The sequence below is a fragment of the Rhinoraja longicauda genome, chromosome 8 (assembly GCF_053455715.1).
Source record: "Rhinoraja longicauda isolate Sanriku21f chromosome 8, sRhiLon1.1, whole genome shotgun sequence".
Classification (NCBI taxonomy): domain Eukaryota; kingdom Metazoa; phylum Chordata; class Chondrichthyes; order Rajiformes; family Arhynchobatidae; genus Rhinoraja; species Rhinoraja longicauda.
In genome coordinates, this window is record NC_135960.1 from 35,810,300 (window position 1) to 35,826,685 (window position 16,386).

General features: G+C 42.3%; 1 protein-coding gene across 2 annotated transcripts in view; it reads left to right on the forward strand.

Moving 5' to 3' along the window:
- Positions 1 to 16,386, forward strand: part of LOC144595850 (putative malate dehydrogenase 1B) — a 123,276-nt gene that overhangs the window by 94,592 nt on the left and 12,298 nt on the right. For both annotated transcript variants that reach the window (XM_078403644.1, XM_078403643.1), the window contains 4 exons: positions 402 to 544; positions 2,166 to 2,665; positions 10,793 to 10,934; positions 13,210 to 13,385. In XM_078403644.1, the coding sequence (XP_078259770.1) occupies positions 402 to 544; positions 2,166 to 2,665; positions 10,793 to 10,934; positions 13,210 to 13,385 (961 nt within the window). The remainder of the gene's footprint in view (positions 1 to 401; positions 545 to 2,165; positions 2,666 to 10,792; positions 10,935 to 13,209; positions 13,386 to 16,386) is intronic.

Genomic DNA, 16,386 nt, shown 5'->3' on the forward strand with positions numbered 1-16,386 from the left:
CCGGAGCCCTGGAGGCGGACAGCTCCAGGAGTTGGGCCGATGGTAGGCCGCAGCAGGAACGGAGACACGGCCCAGAAAACAAAGGTCGGGTCTCCGTTCGGAAGGGACACCTATTTACAATTTTACAGTTCCCCCCCTCCCCCCTACATACACACATAGTACACAAACACAAAAACACGACATCACAACTACAATTAAGACAAAAAAACAACAAAAACACAAAGACAAATGGACCGCAGGTAAGCCGCAGCTGCTATGGCAGCGCCGCCATTTTGTCATGGTCCAAAAATAAATAGTGTTAGTAGGAACAACAAACTACTAGGTGAAAAATAAGATTCAATTTTCTTACAACAAAGCCTGATTAAACAAATTGCTGCACTTTCCTACCTGTTTTAATTTAGGGGTATTATGGATATATTTCTGATATGGAAACTGATACTATGATCAAAACTGCAAAGGAGAACTTCAAGACTAGCATAATGGAGCAAGACGAATTGTCAGTGAAAAAACGTCAGATAAAACCAATGTCAGTCTGGATTAGTGGGTAAGGATGGATTGATTTTTATCTCATAGTTGTACTAGTTCTTTATTTATATTAGCCTGCTTCATAGTACTTTCTTCCTCATAATTGTCACGGCTTGTTGATTGTTGCACATTTTGTATAATATTCAGTGCTTTTGCCTTGCAGTTCCACTATGTTGTATGTATCTTGGAACTTACCATAACAATCATAGTTCAGAAATTAATTAAAATCACATATTGAATTGTTCTTTTGCGCAATTAATGTCCCCTCTCTTTCTGATATGGAATGGTCAGTCCTCAATAGAGGCCTTACCTTTGTACCCCTCTGCCTCCACCTCAGCGGGTTCCAGGCTCGCCAGGATGCAGAGCTCTTTTTTTGTCACCCCGTCTCCGGGCCTTTTTCTATGGGAAGGAGTCATCACCGCCCAGTGATGACCCCTTCTCCATCTCCAATATACCTCCTCCTCTTGGACTGTTCCTGCTGGCCTTCTACCCTCTCTGGACCTTTTTATTTCTAACTGATAGCGAGACATCAACCATCTTGACTTTTCTGCGCTCCTTACCCACTCCAGTCTCACCCCCTCTGAACAGACAGCCCTCCGCTCACTTTGCAACAATCCTGACACTGTTATTAAACCTGCAGACAAAGGAGATGCCATTGTTGTCTGGTGGGCTGATGTCTACTGTACTGAGGCTAGGCACCAGCTCTCAGACACCTCCTCATACCCACCCTTTGACAAGCAGCAGGCCATTATCTCCTAGACTGTCTCTGATTTCATCATCTCTGGCAATCTCCCCTCCACAGCCTCCAACCTTATCATTCTCCAGGCCCACACTTTCTGTCCTGGGCCTCCTCCATTGCCAGTGTGAGGCCATGCATAAATTGGAGGAACAGCACCTCATATTTCACTTACAACATTGAATTTTCAATGTATGAACATTGAATTTTCCAATTTTAGTTAAATCTCACAAACCCCTCCCTCCCCCCATCCCCTCCACCCCTCCCCCTCCTCCCCATCCCCCCCTTCCTGCACTAAAAGTCAGTTAACTAGTTCCACAGATTGCAACTATGAATCCCTCTTGGGATCACACCATCTCTAGCCAACAGTCAGCCTCCTTGCCAGAGGTCATCTATTGCCAGCCCGATTTGTCTTTTTTTTCTTTGCTTCCAGTTTCTTTCCCCACTCTTCCTACTACAATCAGTCTGAAGAAGGGTCCCGATACGAAAGGTCATCTATCCAATTTCTCCATAGTTGTTGCCTAACCCACTGAGTTACTCCAACATTTTGTGTCTATTTTGGGAAATATTTAGTTCAGCTTTACGCCAAATTGTGATCTTTAGCCATTGAGCTATCATGCAAGTTGTATATAGCAGAAATTGTAATAAACATATACAGCACAATGAAGAACTATTTTTTCCCAGTGAAAATTGAATTATTTCTCAAAGGCTTGGTAACCAACCTCTGAAACACATAATTGTTATTTCATTTTATGCTAATGAATTTGGTTCTATTCAAACTGTACTGATAAGTTAAAAGCATGTGAGTCCCCTAGATATCTTAATAAAATCTGTAGGTGAAAATAACAATGGATAGCGAAGGGTCACTTGTATATACTTAACATAAATTTGCTTCATAATTTAGAGCATTAAATACTGCATGCAGTATTCTGATTCCGATCTTGATAAGTGGAGAGCTATTTGGTGAGGCCCAGCTAATCAACTTAAATCTGTTGGACAATGAAGGCTCCATGTCATTGTTAAATGGCTTGCAAATGGAGATTGAAGATATGGCCTGCCCACTGCTTTATCATGTATCAGTGCAAAATAGCCTAAGAAAGGCTTTTATGGATGCCGACATTATTATTATTCTTGACGATATTGCACCAGATAAAAATCAACCAATTGAAGACTCCTATAAAGACATAGTCAATCTTTACCAAGACATTGGGGCTCTGATTGACACTTTTGCAAAATCTGGTGTCCGTGTGATTGTGGCTGGTGATCACGTATTGAATTTGAAAATAACTAATCTTCTGCAAGGTGCATTTTCAATTGAACGCGATAATATTATAGCACTACCAACTCAACTTGAGGGAGAGGCCAAGGCACTACTGGCTAAGAAATTAAAAGTGAATACACAAGGTGGGTGCATTTTGCTCTTGTTTTTTTAGCCTCTCTTTTCTCATGTAGTCATGCTTGCCTCTGAGTCAAAATTTCATAACTTGAGGGGCTAACACTTGCTTTCTCTATGGCGTTTAAGTTCCTTGAAATATTAATTTTATCCCTCTTATGAAACTGAGCACAGTTCATCTATTATTCGGGAACATGTAAATTATGAGCAATTTCACATTTCTTAAGGCAGGAACGGGGTACTGATTGAGAATGATCAGCCATGATCACATTGAATGGTGGTGCAGGCTCGAAGGGCCGAATGGTCTACTCCTGCACCTATTGTCTATTGTCTATTGTCATCCTTCCTTTACATAAAGATTTGGAAACGTTTTTATTATTGAGTACTTGTGTCACAGTGTTAAGCCCAATGTTCCATTAAAACACCTGAAAATTTCCACAAAACCATTGTAAGTTCCAGTTTGTGATATGAGCAACTTGCTATAACTTGACAATTCTAATGCCAGTATTTAATGAAATTAATGAAAGAAATCCTAGTCCTGTAATCTCATCCTATTTTCCATATGTCTCTCCTATCAATAATTATCTTCCAAAGCAAATGTTAAATACCAGTTTAGGAATTCATTATTTCATTAAAAATATGCTCATGTAAATTAGGATTGCATAGTGGCGCAACTGGTAGAGCTGCTGCCTCATAACGCCAGACACATGAGTTTGATTGTAACCCCCGGGTGTTATGTGGAGCTTGCACGTTCTCCCTGTGACCGTGTGGGTTTTCTCTGGGCGGCCTGGTTTTCTCCCCCAAAGACGTGCAGGTTTGTAGGTTGGTTGGCCTCAGTAAATTGTCCCCTAGTTATAAGGAGTGGATAAGGAAGTGGGATAGCATAGACACGTGTGAAGAAGCATGGACTCTGTAGACTGAACTGCCTGTTTCCATACACTCCCTCATTGGTCTTGATAGTTACAAACAAGATTTTTTTTTTGCCTTATTTTTTGAGATGCAGCATGGAAAAAGCCAGTAGGTATTTGTGCGAAAGTCTGTGCTCTCTTGGTGTGGACTTTCTTGATTTTGGACCAAAACATTGTCAATGTCAATTAATATGTGTCGTGGATTGGTCATTTCTCCAAAAGGCCACTGGCTAGAGTAAAAATAATCCACAAGTAACCTTACAACTACGATGGCGCGGCTGAGTCGAGTCCCCGTCGTGGTAGGTCCGCGGAGATTGTCCGTTTTTTTAACTTGTATATTCTTTTTTAAATTATTTTTAAGTACTAACACACTTGCACTAATAACGTACGACCGGAAAACTCTCGTAAAACGAAACCTTAGCGTAACCGAAGATTTATTAGACACTGTACTCACCGATCCAGCTTGGCCGACGGAGATCAAAAGAGCGCGCCGCGGCAACAACAATGAGAGCGCGGCTCCGAGAAAAAGTCGGAGAAAATATCGAAAAGGCGGGGGGGGGGGGGGGGATTCGGAATACGCTGAGAGCCCAAGCCTTCCGTCCACCTCTGCCCAGCATCCTTCTGGTGAACGTCCAATCCCTGGAGAACAAGCTGGATCACCAGCGGGACATAAGAGACTGCAACATCTTCTGTCTGGCCGAGACATGGCTGGTGCCGAATCAGGTGATCTGCCCAACCGAGTCCTTCACTGTTTTCCGTGTGGACAGAATGGAAGAATCCGGGAAATCCAAGGGTGCAGGAGTTTGCTTCATGACCAACAATAACTGGTGCAACCCTAGGAATATTAAGACGCTTTCTCGTCCCTACTCGCCGGACCTGGAACATCTGACTATCTCATGCCGTCCATTTTACCTTCCCCGGGAGTTCAGCTATATTCCACCGCATGCGGACACCGACATGGCACTATCGGCTCTACACGATGTGTTGTGTCGACATCAAAATAAGAACCCTGACGCGGCTGTGGTGGTGGTGGCTGGAGATTTTAATAGGGCAAACCTCAAAAAGGTCATGCCTAACTTCTGCCAACACATCACGTGTGTCACCAGGGGGGAAAGAACTTTGGACCACTGCTACACGCCATTCAGGAAAGGCTATAAGGCCGTTCCTCTCCCTCCTTTTGGAAAATCTGACCACGCTGCCATTTTCTTGCTGCCGGAGTATAAACAACGGAAATTACGGGAAACGGCGGTGACGAGGGACGTAAAGCGGTGGTCTGACCATTCAGAGGCCATGCTGCAAGATGCACTGAGCGATGTCGATTGGAATATGTTCCAAGCAAGTGCCAGAGACGTCAATGAGTTTGCGGAAGCGGTTAAGGACTTCATTGCAACAATAGCCGATAACATCGTCCCCACGGTAAGGGTTAGTATCTTTCCTAATCAAAAACCCTGGGTGGACAGGTCTATTTGCGTTGCCTTGAATGCTCGCACCGCTGCTTACAACTCCGGCCTGGCATCTGGCAATATGGACGACTACAAGGTAGAGTCCTACCGACTGCGAAGGATGGTGAAGGACGCAAAAAGGAGGTACAGGGACAGGATGGAGTCGCAGATGGAGCAGCAGGACACCAGACACCTTTGGCAGGGGCTACGGACTATAACTAGCTACCGGTGCAGCCCCCCCTCAACCGGCAGTGCCGGCACCTCCCTAGTTGATGACTTGAACTCCTTCTAGGCACGGTTTGAGACGGGCAACATTACCCCAAGCTCGCTGTCTTAAAAACAACACCACCAGCATGCTCACTAGCGAGGCTGGAGGGAGATTCACCGCTGGGGATGTGCACACATTCTCGGTGTCCAAGCACGATGTGAGGAGGGCTCTGACGCGTGTGAACACGAGGAAAGCTGTAGGCCCAGATAGTATATCTGGGCGAGCACTAAAGTCTTGTGCCACTCAGCTTGCTCCAGTGCTCACCACAATATTCAACCTCTCCTTGGCCAAGTCCGTGGTCCCTGCATGCTTCAAAAGATCCATCATCGTACCCCCTACTGTACTCTCTGTACACGCATGACTGTGTGGCAAGGTTCAGCTCCAACTCCATCATCAAGTTTGCTGATGACACTGTGGTGGTGGGCCTGATCTCCAATAACAATGGCCTTTACCAACTCAGACAGTTGAGGAAATTTAGAGTCTATCTGAGGATCCTTCAGTGCTTCTACTCTGGGGCTGGAGAAAGCATCTTGTCCGGGAACATCACAATCTGGTTTGGGAACAGTTCTGCCCAGGACAGGAAGGCTCTGCAGAGAGTAGTGCGTTCGGCTGAACGCACTATGGGAACTACACTCGCCCCCCTGCAGGACCTATACATCAGGAGGTGCAGATCCAGAGCCAGCAACATTATGGGGGACCCCTACCACCCCAGCAACAGATTGTTCCAGCTGCTACGGTCAGGCAAATACCTCTGCTGTCACGCTGTGAAAACAGAGAGGATGAGACGGAGTTTCTTCCCACAGGCCATCAGGACTGTTAACTTTCATATCACCAGGGACAAATTTAATTTACTGTATTAATTTATTTTTGTGTTAATTTTTTTTTTTCTATTCTGTTTTGTAGTTTAGCACAATCCGCAGGCGTTGCCACTTTCATTTCACTGCACATCTTGTATATGTATGTGACAAATAAACTTGACTAAGACTAACCCACAGAACTGCAGTGAAACTAAGTCATCTTCAACACCTCCCCTCCTCCCCCCCAGCTAAGGACTGGTTCTGAAGGAGTAGGTTAACTCATTGTTGGGGCTACTATTATTTCAATTCTATATTAATGGCACAAACAAAGGATACATTATGTACAACTTTACTGATGATACAATGATAGGTGGGAATCTATATATTTTTAAGTTGAGAAGAATGTAGGGCACCAAGCGAGAAGAGTGGGGTTGGAGGGGTGGGGGCAGTCATTTCAAACTGAAATATGTAGAGGCTTGATCATTGGAGGTTAAAATAGAAAGTAGACAATTTTTGAAAAGATCAGGGATTTGCAGACTATGGGATGTGCCACAGAAGGGGATAAGAAGGCCTGAGCAGATTACCAATAGTCATATTATAATTGGCAACTGATTTGGGCAGATGTTTCCGGTATGAGATTGATGAAAGGGGTCATGGGCTTCCTTAATTGAAGAAAGTGGCAGGTATATTTGAAGCACAGAGTAATGGTAATGATGATGATGATGATGGCATCATGCAACTGAGATGGAGAAACTGAACTGATAGACTAGAATCCATACAGAAAGAAGGCGGATGTCCAATTAAGATATCTCCAGGACATATAGGGATCACAGTATTGATCATCATTTCCAAGAAATAGATTGATAAGTAAAAAAGTAAGGAAATAATTCAAAATGGAATATGTGAAGTTATGCAGGATGCCAAAAATTTCCAGATCCAATTAGCAGCTGGTCCCCATGGCTATTTTTTTTTTTTTTAATGAATAGTTATAGGGAAGGTTCTTAAATGTAACAACAGATTCAGCCAAACGGAGGATGTATGCTGATTGATCATATGCTAAATGAGAATCTCATTTACCCTTCCATCCTTTCTTAAACAATTGTTCAAGAAAGGATGGAAGGTTAAATGAGTCATTCTGATAGGATAAAGCGTTCTCTACAACATTCTCCATATAACCTTTTTTGCACTGTCTGAACCTAAATGACAAACTCTCTGTCGTAAGCTCTCAATTCCTAACATAACACATTCCTAGCCCTCATTAGTACACAATGCATGGAACACGCTGCCACACGCTGTTATTCTGTGTGTTAATAATTAATGACCTGCTCTCTGCATGGATGCTGTGTGACATGCTCAGCATTTCCAAAATGCTTCCAACAATGAAACTGGACACTTAATTTTAAATCTGTATTGAGTAAGTCCTAAATTTAGATTATCCAGCTGACAGTTGCAGGGTCAAACACAGTTTTATCTGATTGAACTAGTTTTAACATTGTTTTTGCCATTGGGCAGGATATTCACTGTTGTGGATTGGTTCAGTTAGGAAGTAATCGCAGTGATATATATTCAAATGCGGTGCACCACAGAGTACAGTGAGTGAAACTTTATTTACAGTTATCCGCAAGAATTTCAAATCTCAACCGTCCAATCAGAAAAAGTAAACTGATCTTTGCTCATTCTTCTAAACTAGAGTGAATGCAGGCTGAGACTGCTTAATCTCTATATATGACATATCCACTATTTCAGGAACCAGCCTGATGAATCTTCACTGCACTCCCTCCAAGGCAAACATATCCTTTTATTAAGTAAAGAGACCCACATTGTTGGCTTTCAGTGGTTTGTGTATTTGGCTCCTTGCCCCCTTGGGTCAACATTAACCAATCTCACACCATTTAAAAATATATTCTACCTTTTACTTTTGTGTACCAAAGTGGATAACTTTACATTTTTCACCATTCTATTTAATTTGCCCTGTTCATGCCCATTCACTCACTCAATAGAGTTACCAACGACCCGACCATTCAAATTCTCCCTTATGTTTTTAAAGCATTTTTCAAGACTAATAATAATAAAGTATTTCAGTCTGAAGAAGGGTCTCGACCCGAAATGTCACCCATTCCTTCTTTCCAAGATGCTGCCTGACCTGCTGAGTTACTCCAGCATTTTGTGATACCTTCGATTTGTACCAACATCTGCTGTTAATTTCCCACACAAGTATTTCATGGTATTTATTGATATCTGGAGACAATATATATTCCATTAGTTTATTTATGGGAATCATTAGGGTGATTATTCATGAACTGAAAGAATCATAGTAAGTATATGTAGAGCAATACGATATGAGTTATTACAGAAAACCAACATTTATGACTTGCGGGGAAATTGGCTTACGCACAGGAGCAGAACCCTTGCTCCAGGAAGTGCCTGATTCCCATTGAAACTTCTAAATAGCCTACATTTTTCTCAACAATCCCACTGTCCATGACCTCTGAGTCCGTGCACTGTAGTTCAAGAGTGAAGAATGTGCTGGAGATCAGAAACCAACACATCTGGACCCATTCTGTCGATGCACTCCTCTCTGAATCCAGTGATAGTTCCAGGTCGCATCTCAGTTATCAATCAATGTCTCCATTCATTTGAATAGAATTGTTGACATAAGAGCTTATTTTTCCTTCTTTAACTATGAATATTTACAGTTATATATATATTTACATTTTGAACTCAATTAAATTTTGAATATTTTAAAACAGTTAATTTTTTTAATTATTTAAACTATTTTAAATACATTGAAAATGCCAATGAGGCCATTCTGTAAAACAAGGTATCAGGTTCTGCTATCTGAGGCCTTCACCACTCATACCACTCCACCTCGCAGAAGGGCAGTGTGGTGGAGGGCAAAGCAATGGATGCAGCAGATAAATGCAACAGCTGAGTTGATGTGTCCATAAAAGACTTAAGGTCTGGTGAAGCCTGGCTCAGCCCTCTTTCATGTTGTTTGGAAATGAATGTTTTAAGATGCATAGAAAGGGGGTAAGGGAAGAGAAAATTAAATGGGAAAGTCTGTTACAGGGTGAAATGTGGGAGAGATCAAATATGAAACAGATGCTGGCACAAAGTGATTGAGGGTTTTAATGAGACAAACGTAGAAAATAAATGCTAATCAAAATGCAAACAACTGATGATATGGTAAGAAGTTGGTAAAGGGAGGGAAGGCTTTGGGTGATTGATAGAATGCAAAAAAATGTAGGCTGTATTGTCCTAGAGGGTACTGAGCTTCCTATGTGCCTTTGGAGCGGTACTTTTGGAAAAGGTCTTGTATATGTGATGAGTCATTTGCCACATGATATCTACCTAGCTCCTCCCCTGCTCTGTTAGACATGTTATTCATGTAGTTAGTCCAGTTGCATTTCTTATCAATGGCGATCCTCAATACTGTGCAGTGATAATGTCACTGAATGTCAAGTTAGTTATTTTCTTTTTGTAAATGGTCATTGCTGGCACTTGTGTGGCACTTGCACTTCTCAGACCATGCTTATCTAACACTTACTGCATGGAGGCAAGGACTGCTTCGTTTTTTAAGAAGTTACAAATAACTCCTGTTTCAAAATGCCCAATAATTTTGGTACTGATAAATTAGAACATCAGCCGCTTTAAGATTAGTATAATTATTTAATTGGTATTTCTTAATTTAGTTTAGAGATACAGCGCAGAAATAGACCCTTTGGCCCACCGAGCCCGCACCGACCAGAGATCCAACGCTATCCTACACACACGAGGGACATTTTACAATTATTCAAGCCAATTAGCCTTCAAACCAGTACGTCTTTGGAGTGTGGGAGGAAACTGGAGATCCCTGAGAAACCTACGCAAGTCACAGGGAGAACGTACAAACTCCATACAGACAAGCGTCAGGATTGATCCCAGATTTCTGGCACTGTAAGGCAGCAACTCTACCGCTTTGCCACTGTGCTGCCCATACCTTTGAGTTTTATCTTTAAACTAGATCAAGTGGACCCGTTGGGTCCAAACCTCTCCTGCATTGGTGCAGCACTCCCTCCTCCCCTCCCCTTCCCCCTCTCCTTCCCCCTCCCCATCCCCTTCACCCCTCCCTCCCCTTTCCCTCTCCCCTCTCCCCACCCCTCCATCCCCTTCACCCCCTCCCCATTCCCCCCTTCGCCTCCCCCTCTCCCCTCCTACCCCCTCCTACCCCCTCCTCCCTCCCATCCCATTTGCTAAAGGGATCAGGGGGTAAGGAGAGAAGGCAGGTACAGGCTACTGAGCTGGATGATCAGCCATGATCATATTGAATGGCGGTGCAGGCTCGAAGGGCCGAATGGCCTACTCCTGCACCTATTTTCTATGTTTCTACCCCTCCCCCATCCTCTCCCAACCCATCCCCTTCCCCTCTCCCCCCACTCCCTACCCCCTTCCCCCTCCTCTCCCTCCACCCCGACCTCCTCCAGACCCCTCCATCCCCTTCATCCCTCCCCTCATCCCTCCCTCCCTCCCCTCCCCTCCCCTCTCCTCTCCCCCACTCCCTACACACATAAACACATAAACATATAAAAATATACACACAAACCAAGAGTTTTAGTAATATATTGATAGATTCAATTCTGATAATATATATATATATATAGTCAAAGTGTTCGTTTATGAACATAATTAATATATTTTTTATCCTCCATTCCCACCATCCCCCAACAACCTTCTGGTTCTATAGATGTGAAAAGTGTAATTGTTTGGGGAAACATTGGCAGAACTACTTACATTGACCTGCACAGAGCACGTGTTCATCGATACGAAAGCGCAGTCTGGGGTCCAGCTGATTTTTCACACTCTGTAATGGAGATAATCAAAGATAGGTAAGGAAAGATTCTTGATGGAGAATAGATCTGCTCTGAATCTTTTCTGTTGAACTACTAGATAAAATTGTGGCAGTACTTCTGGAATTTAGGATTGTACAACAATGATTTAATGATTTTTAAATTAATTTAAATCTTAATCATGTGTTCTATTTTCTCTTAGACAGCAGAAGAATATGTGGAATAGAAGGAAGGCTAGGATATACAGCCACTTAGACTTACTTCAGCATACGATTAGATCATCTTGGCTGGCCTAAATTTCATTTTACTGACTATTCCCATAAACCCTGATTCCCATGCAATCCACAAAACATCTTAGATTTGAATATATTTAATTACTTAATATCCATCTGTCTGGGTGGAGAATTCTAAATATTAATAATCTTAACTCAAATTAGAAATAGTTCTGAAGAAGTATTTCTTTATCTTGGCAGTGTCCACCATGGGAAACATCCCACCCGACTTTGTAACATTAGCAAACTTGGATCCATATGCCATCCCACTAAATACATCTTCTCAACTTAAAGTGATCCATTTTACTTACTCTTTTAGTCAGTTAACTGATTCTCCATTCTAATACATTACCCTAAATATCATATCATATCATATCATATATATACAGCCGGAAACAGGCCTTTTCGGCCCACCAAGTCCGTGCCGCCCAGCGATCCCCGTACATTAACACTATCCTACACCCACTAGGGACAATTTTTACATTTTACCCAGCCAATTAACCTACATACCTGTACGTCTTTGGAGTACGTCATGAACTCTTATCATGAGAAGTACATTTTTACATGGCTCCTTATCATTTTTCTTTGGCTAAATGCACTGATTCCCATTTGTTCATCTTTTTAGTAATATCCTCATTGAACTCAAATAAATATACTAGGTTAGCACTTGAAAATATCAAGGCAATGGATAAAATGTTGGGAAATAGGACTAGTATTAATGGGGATGCTTAATGGTTGGCATGAACATGGTATGCTGAAGGCTCTGTTTCTGTGCTATATTACTCTGTGATTCTAAGATTCTGATTTAATAAACCATGAAAACTCTGTGCAATAATTATTATTTTTGAATGAAATTAGCTCCAATTTTCACAAGAGATTTAAGTTAATCTGTGCACCTTTATCTGTCCTTTCTCAATTTGTAAAGTTGAATTTGTGATAATCCTATCTGCTGGGTTCTATCTGGTATTTAGAAAATTTTGAAAATTCAAAACCAAAGCAGTTCATATCTCTGTTATTTCGCATAGATCCCTAGCATTCAGGCTGTTAGATCACGGGGGGTTTGTTAAACTGTATTTCAATTCGTTTTTCTCGAGCAATTGTTTTACATTTCCCTCTTCCTTGTATTGGCACAGTTGTAACTGTTTTAACTATGCTGTTTGTGCCTTCCATTGAGAACTGACAAAAAAGGTATGTGTTGTAATTTAGATATATTTTGCCAGCTGCAAGTTTTAATTCAAGTCACCCGATATATCTATTGGTCTGTTGTCAACCAGTGCATTAGCTCTTTGAATCCTGCTGTGTAGTGTCGAGAAATGTTTCTGAAACCATTCTTATTTCTATGCACAAGTCTGTATCTTCAGTGTGGCCTAGATCTCGCCACATTGGAAAGAAGAATTTTCAGACATCATACCTCTTAACATATTTTTCTCAAAATCTGCTTCAGTTTTTACATCCTTTACCATCAAGTAAGGCTCCTTTATTTTTTCTTCTCCCATACAGCCTTAGGATGAGGGATTCCAAATACATTGAGTGACATAAAAACTGGGATTGTTCTCTTCAGCAGATAATTAATTGAGTTGTTCAAAATTAGAGTTTTGGTTTATAACTGAAAAATGAAGATACTCAGCAGGGAAGTTAGCAGCTGTGGAGAGAAAAATCTTAATGTGTCAGGTTGTGGACTTTTCATCAGAAATTCTGGCAAATAGGACAAAACCCCTCCACTGGCAGGCTTGCACTGGTGTACAAAGTAGTGGCAGAAGGATTCTTGAGGGGGTCAAAGAGGTGAATCTGTTTTACGTGTTGGCAGGTCTGGAATGTATTTGGTATGTTGCGTAATTCATTGATTTGATGATCTCTGCAAACATTCACTATGTCATATTGCCCCCATATAAAGCACAATAATCTATAAATCTTGTTAAAGTTCTTATATAACTATGTTAATGCATGTGATTTGCCAATTGGCCTCAAAAGTTAGATATAATTATTGGGAAATTTTTACACCAGTGCCATGTATTATTTTTGCCTCAACTTTTACTTTACAGTAATTGGATAGAGACCGAGTTCCAGGAAGCAGTACATTCTCACCGAATAACACTTCAGCAGATAGTAAAACGCCCCATAGGTTTTTCCTTGGCCATTGCAATATACAAAGTCTTGCAGTACTGGTATTTTGATTCACCACCAGGGGAGATACTGTCTCTTGGAGTTATCAGTAAAGGTAAGTCACCAACTTAAAAAAATATATCTTTCCCTCAAGTTTGCTCCTCTTTTTCTGCACTGCTGATGTGTTCAAGGATATCTAGATGGCTATTTTACCAGTCCAAGCCTGAGTAGTTTTGGTCTACCACTGTCCTGTATCCAATTATTTCTATATTTCCTAACAGGAATTACAGGAAAGGGTAGGGGCCAATTTGACCTCTACTGTCTAATCCAATTAAGCTAAGGCCAATGCGTCCTCTATTAATTGCCAATTTTGTCAAATTTTACAGCTGGTTGGGACAGCAAGTAGTGTACTTGCATTGTCTGCTGTTGTGCCGCCTAAGTATCCAATGATTGTCAACAGTTCAGTAAAACTGGATGAGAAGAAATAGCTCATAGAGCCATATTGCATGGAAATAGGTCATTTGACGCCCAACATCCATGCATCCATCTGGCACCCATCTCTATTAATCCCATCTTCCAGCACTTGAGCCACAGTCTTCTATGCCTGGGTGATTCAAATACTCATCTAGACATTTCTTAAATGCAGTCAGAATCTCTGCGTTCACCACTTTCTCAAGTAGCATATTTTAGGCACTTGCCACTGGGTGAAAAAACCTCCCGCAGATTCCCTCTAAATCTCTTACTCCTTACCCTAAATCTATGTCCTCGAGTTTTATCTATCTCTGATATGGGAATCATCTTCCTGCAGTCTACCCTCTATATACCTCCTATAATTTTGTACACCTCAATCATGTCCCCTCTTAAACTAACCTTTTCTGCTCCACGGAAACCAGACCTATCCTCTCCCGTCTATGCTCATAACTGAAACTGACTGGTTGCAGCACGGCCTGGCTCGGCAATTCAAAAACCCAGAAACGAAGGAGATTACAAAAAGCGCTGGACACTGCCCAGCCATCATGGGTACTGACCTTCCCACCATTGAACGGATCTATAGGAGGTATGCCTCAAAAAGGCAACCAGCATCATTAAGGACCCACACCACCCTGGCCATGCTCTTTTCACTCCTGCCATCAAGACCTGGCCAGACTCTAATTTCACTCCTGCCATCGGGACGTAGGTATAGGAGTCTGAAAACCTTGACCTCCAGGTTTAGGAACAGCTTATGCCCAACAACCATCAGGCTATTGAACACTACAAACACCAACTATGAACTTCCTTGGTTACACTAGGAACTTTGGAATTTTGTGTTGTTTTGTACTATATTGTATTTTTTTTTTTAATTGAACATCTTTTTTTGTTTATTATGCTGTCTATTACAGAGAACACAGGACAGAGAGATATGATGTGTTGCATAATACAGAGAAGTGTGAGGTGTTGCATTTTGGGAAGTCTAACATGGGCAGGACCTACACAGTGGGGCTCTGGGGAGTGTTGTGGAGCAGAGGGATCTAGGAGTGCAGGTGCACGCTTCCTTGATAAGGTCCAGCCTGCTACTTATCAGTCCAAGTGCAAATCTTATCCAGGACTTGTTGATTACATGCACAGACTAGTTTATTGACTGGATGAATTGCAGATGAAATTAAAGGCAATGCATTCCTACTTCCTTCCTAATGATAGAGGGAAGGTCATTGATAAAGCACTGAAGATGGTGAGGCCTATGCAGCAGTGTATTCAATATTCTATCACTCTCAGATGCACAGACTTAGAAACCAACATTATGCTCTGAGATTAAGAAAAATAACCACGTCTCAACAACCACCTTATGTATGGTATGATATCAGCCAGCAGGGAAATTTCTCTCTGATTCACAATGGCTTCAATTTCAATTTAATTTACTGGGTTGAGTCATTGGCTATGGCATGGAGTGGATTAAATTGTCTAATGATTGAGATCTTCAGTGTGCCTGACAGAGGAGGCCAAGTTGAATCATTCAACACATCTGGCTGAAGAAGTTGCAGTTGCGTAGCCTTGTGTTTTAAAGTCACCTGCTACAAAAGTGCTATCATTTGTTTTATTGAAAAGCCAGCATAAGTAGTGCACCCCCAATTAAGAACATAGAAAGGTACAGCACAAGAACAGGCCCTTTGGCTCACAATGTTTTTGCCGAACATGATGCCAAGATATATGAGGCATATATCCCTCATGTATGCCTTTCCAAAAGCCTCTTAAATGCAACTATTGTATCTGCCCCAACCACCAACCCTGGCAGCACATTCCAGACACTCATAGCCCTCTGTGACAAACAGGTTGCCCCACACATCACTTATAGGTCAGGACAGGTGAGGGTGTCAGATTTCCTTCTCTGAGGGGCATTAGTGAATCCCTCTTTCTGTAGTAAACATGGTTTCCCACCTTCTATCACAGATAGTTCTCTCACCTATGTCTTCTCTGTGCCCCGTGGCCCTGCTCTCGTTCCTCCTCTCCCCAGAACCAAAAAAGATAGGTTTTCCCTGGTCCTTACCTTTTACCCCACCAACCCCCACATCCAGCACATCATCCTCTGACATTTCCGGCACCTCCAACATGATCCCACCAGCTGTCACATCTACCCATGTCCACCCCTTTCTGCCTTCTGCAGAGACCACTCCCTCTGCAATGCCTTAGTTCACTCATCCCTTCCCACCAAACAACCTCCACCCCAGGTACTTTCCCCGTTTCATCTAACACCTGCGCTCGGTCCACCAAGGCCTGCGGGAACTCCCAGTTGCTAACCATTTTCACTCTTTCCCATTCCCATACTGACCTTTCTGTCCTGGGCTTTCTCCACTGCCAGAGTGAGGCCACAAGCAAACTGGAGGAACAGTACCTCATATTTCACTTGGGGAGGTTACAACCCAACAGTATGAAAATTGAAGGTAGACACAAAATGCTGGAGTAACTCAGTGGGAAAACCTGCATCTTTGGAGAGCAATAGGTGACATTTCGGGTCGAGATCCTTCTTCAGACTGATGTCAGGGAAGTGGGCGGTACAAAGACTGAAGAAGGGTCTCAACCCGAAACGTCACCCGTTCCTTCTTTCCAGAAATGCTGCCTGTCCCGCTGAGTTAATCCAGCAT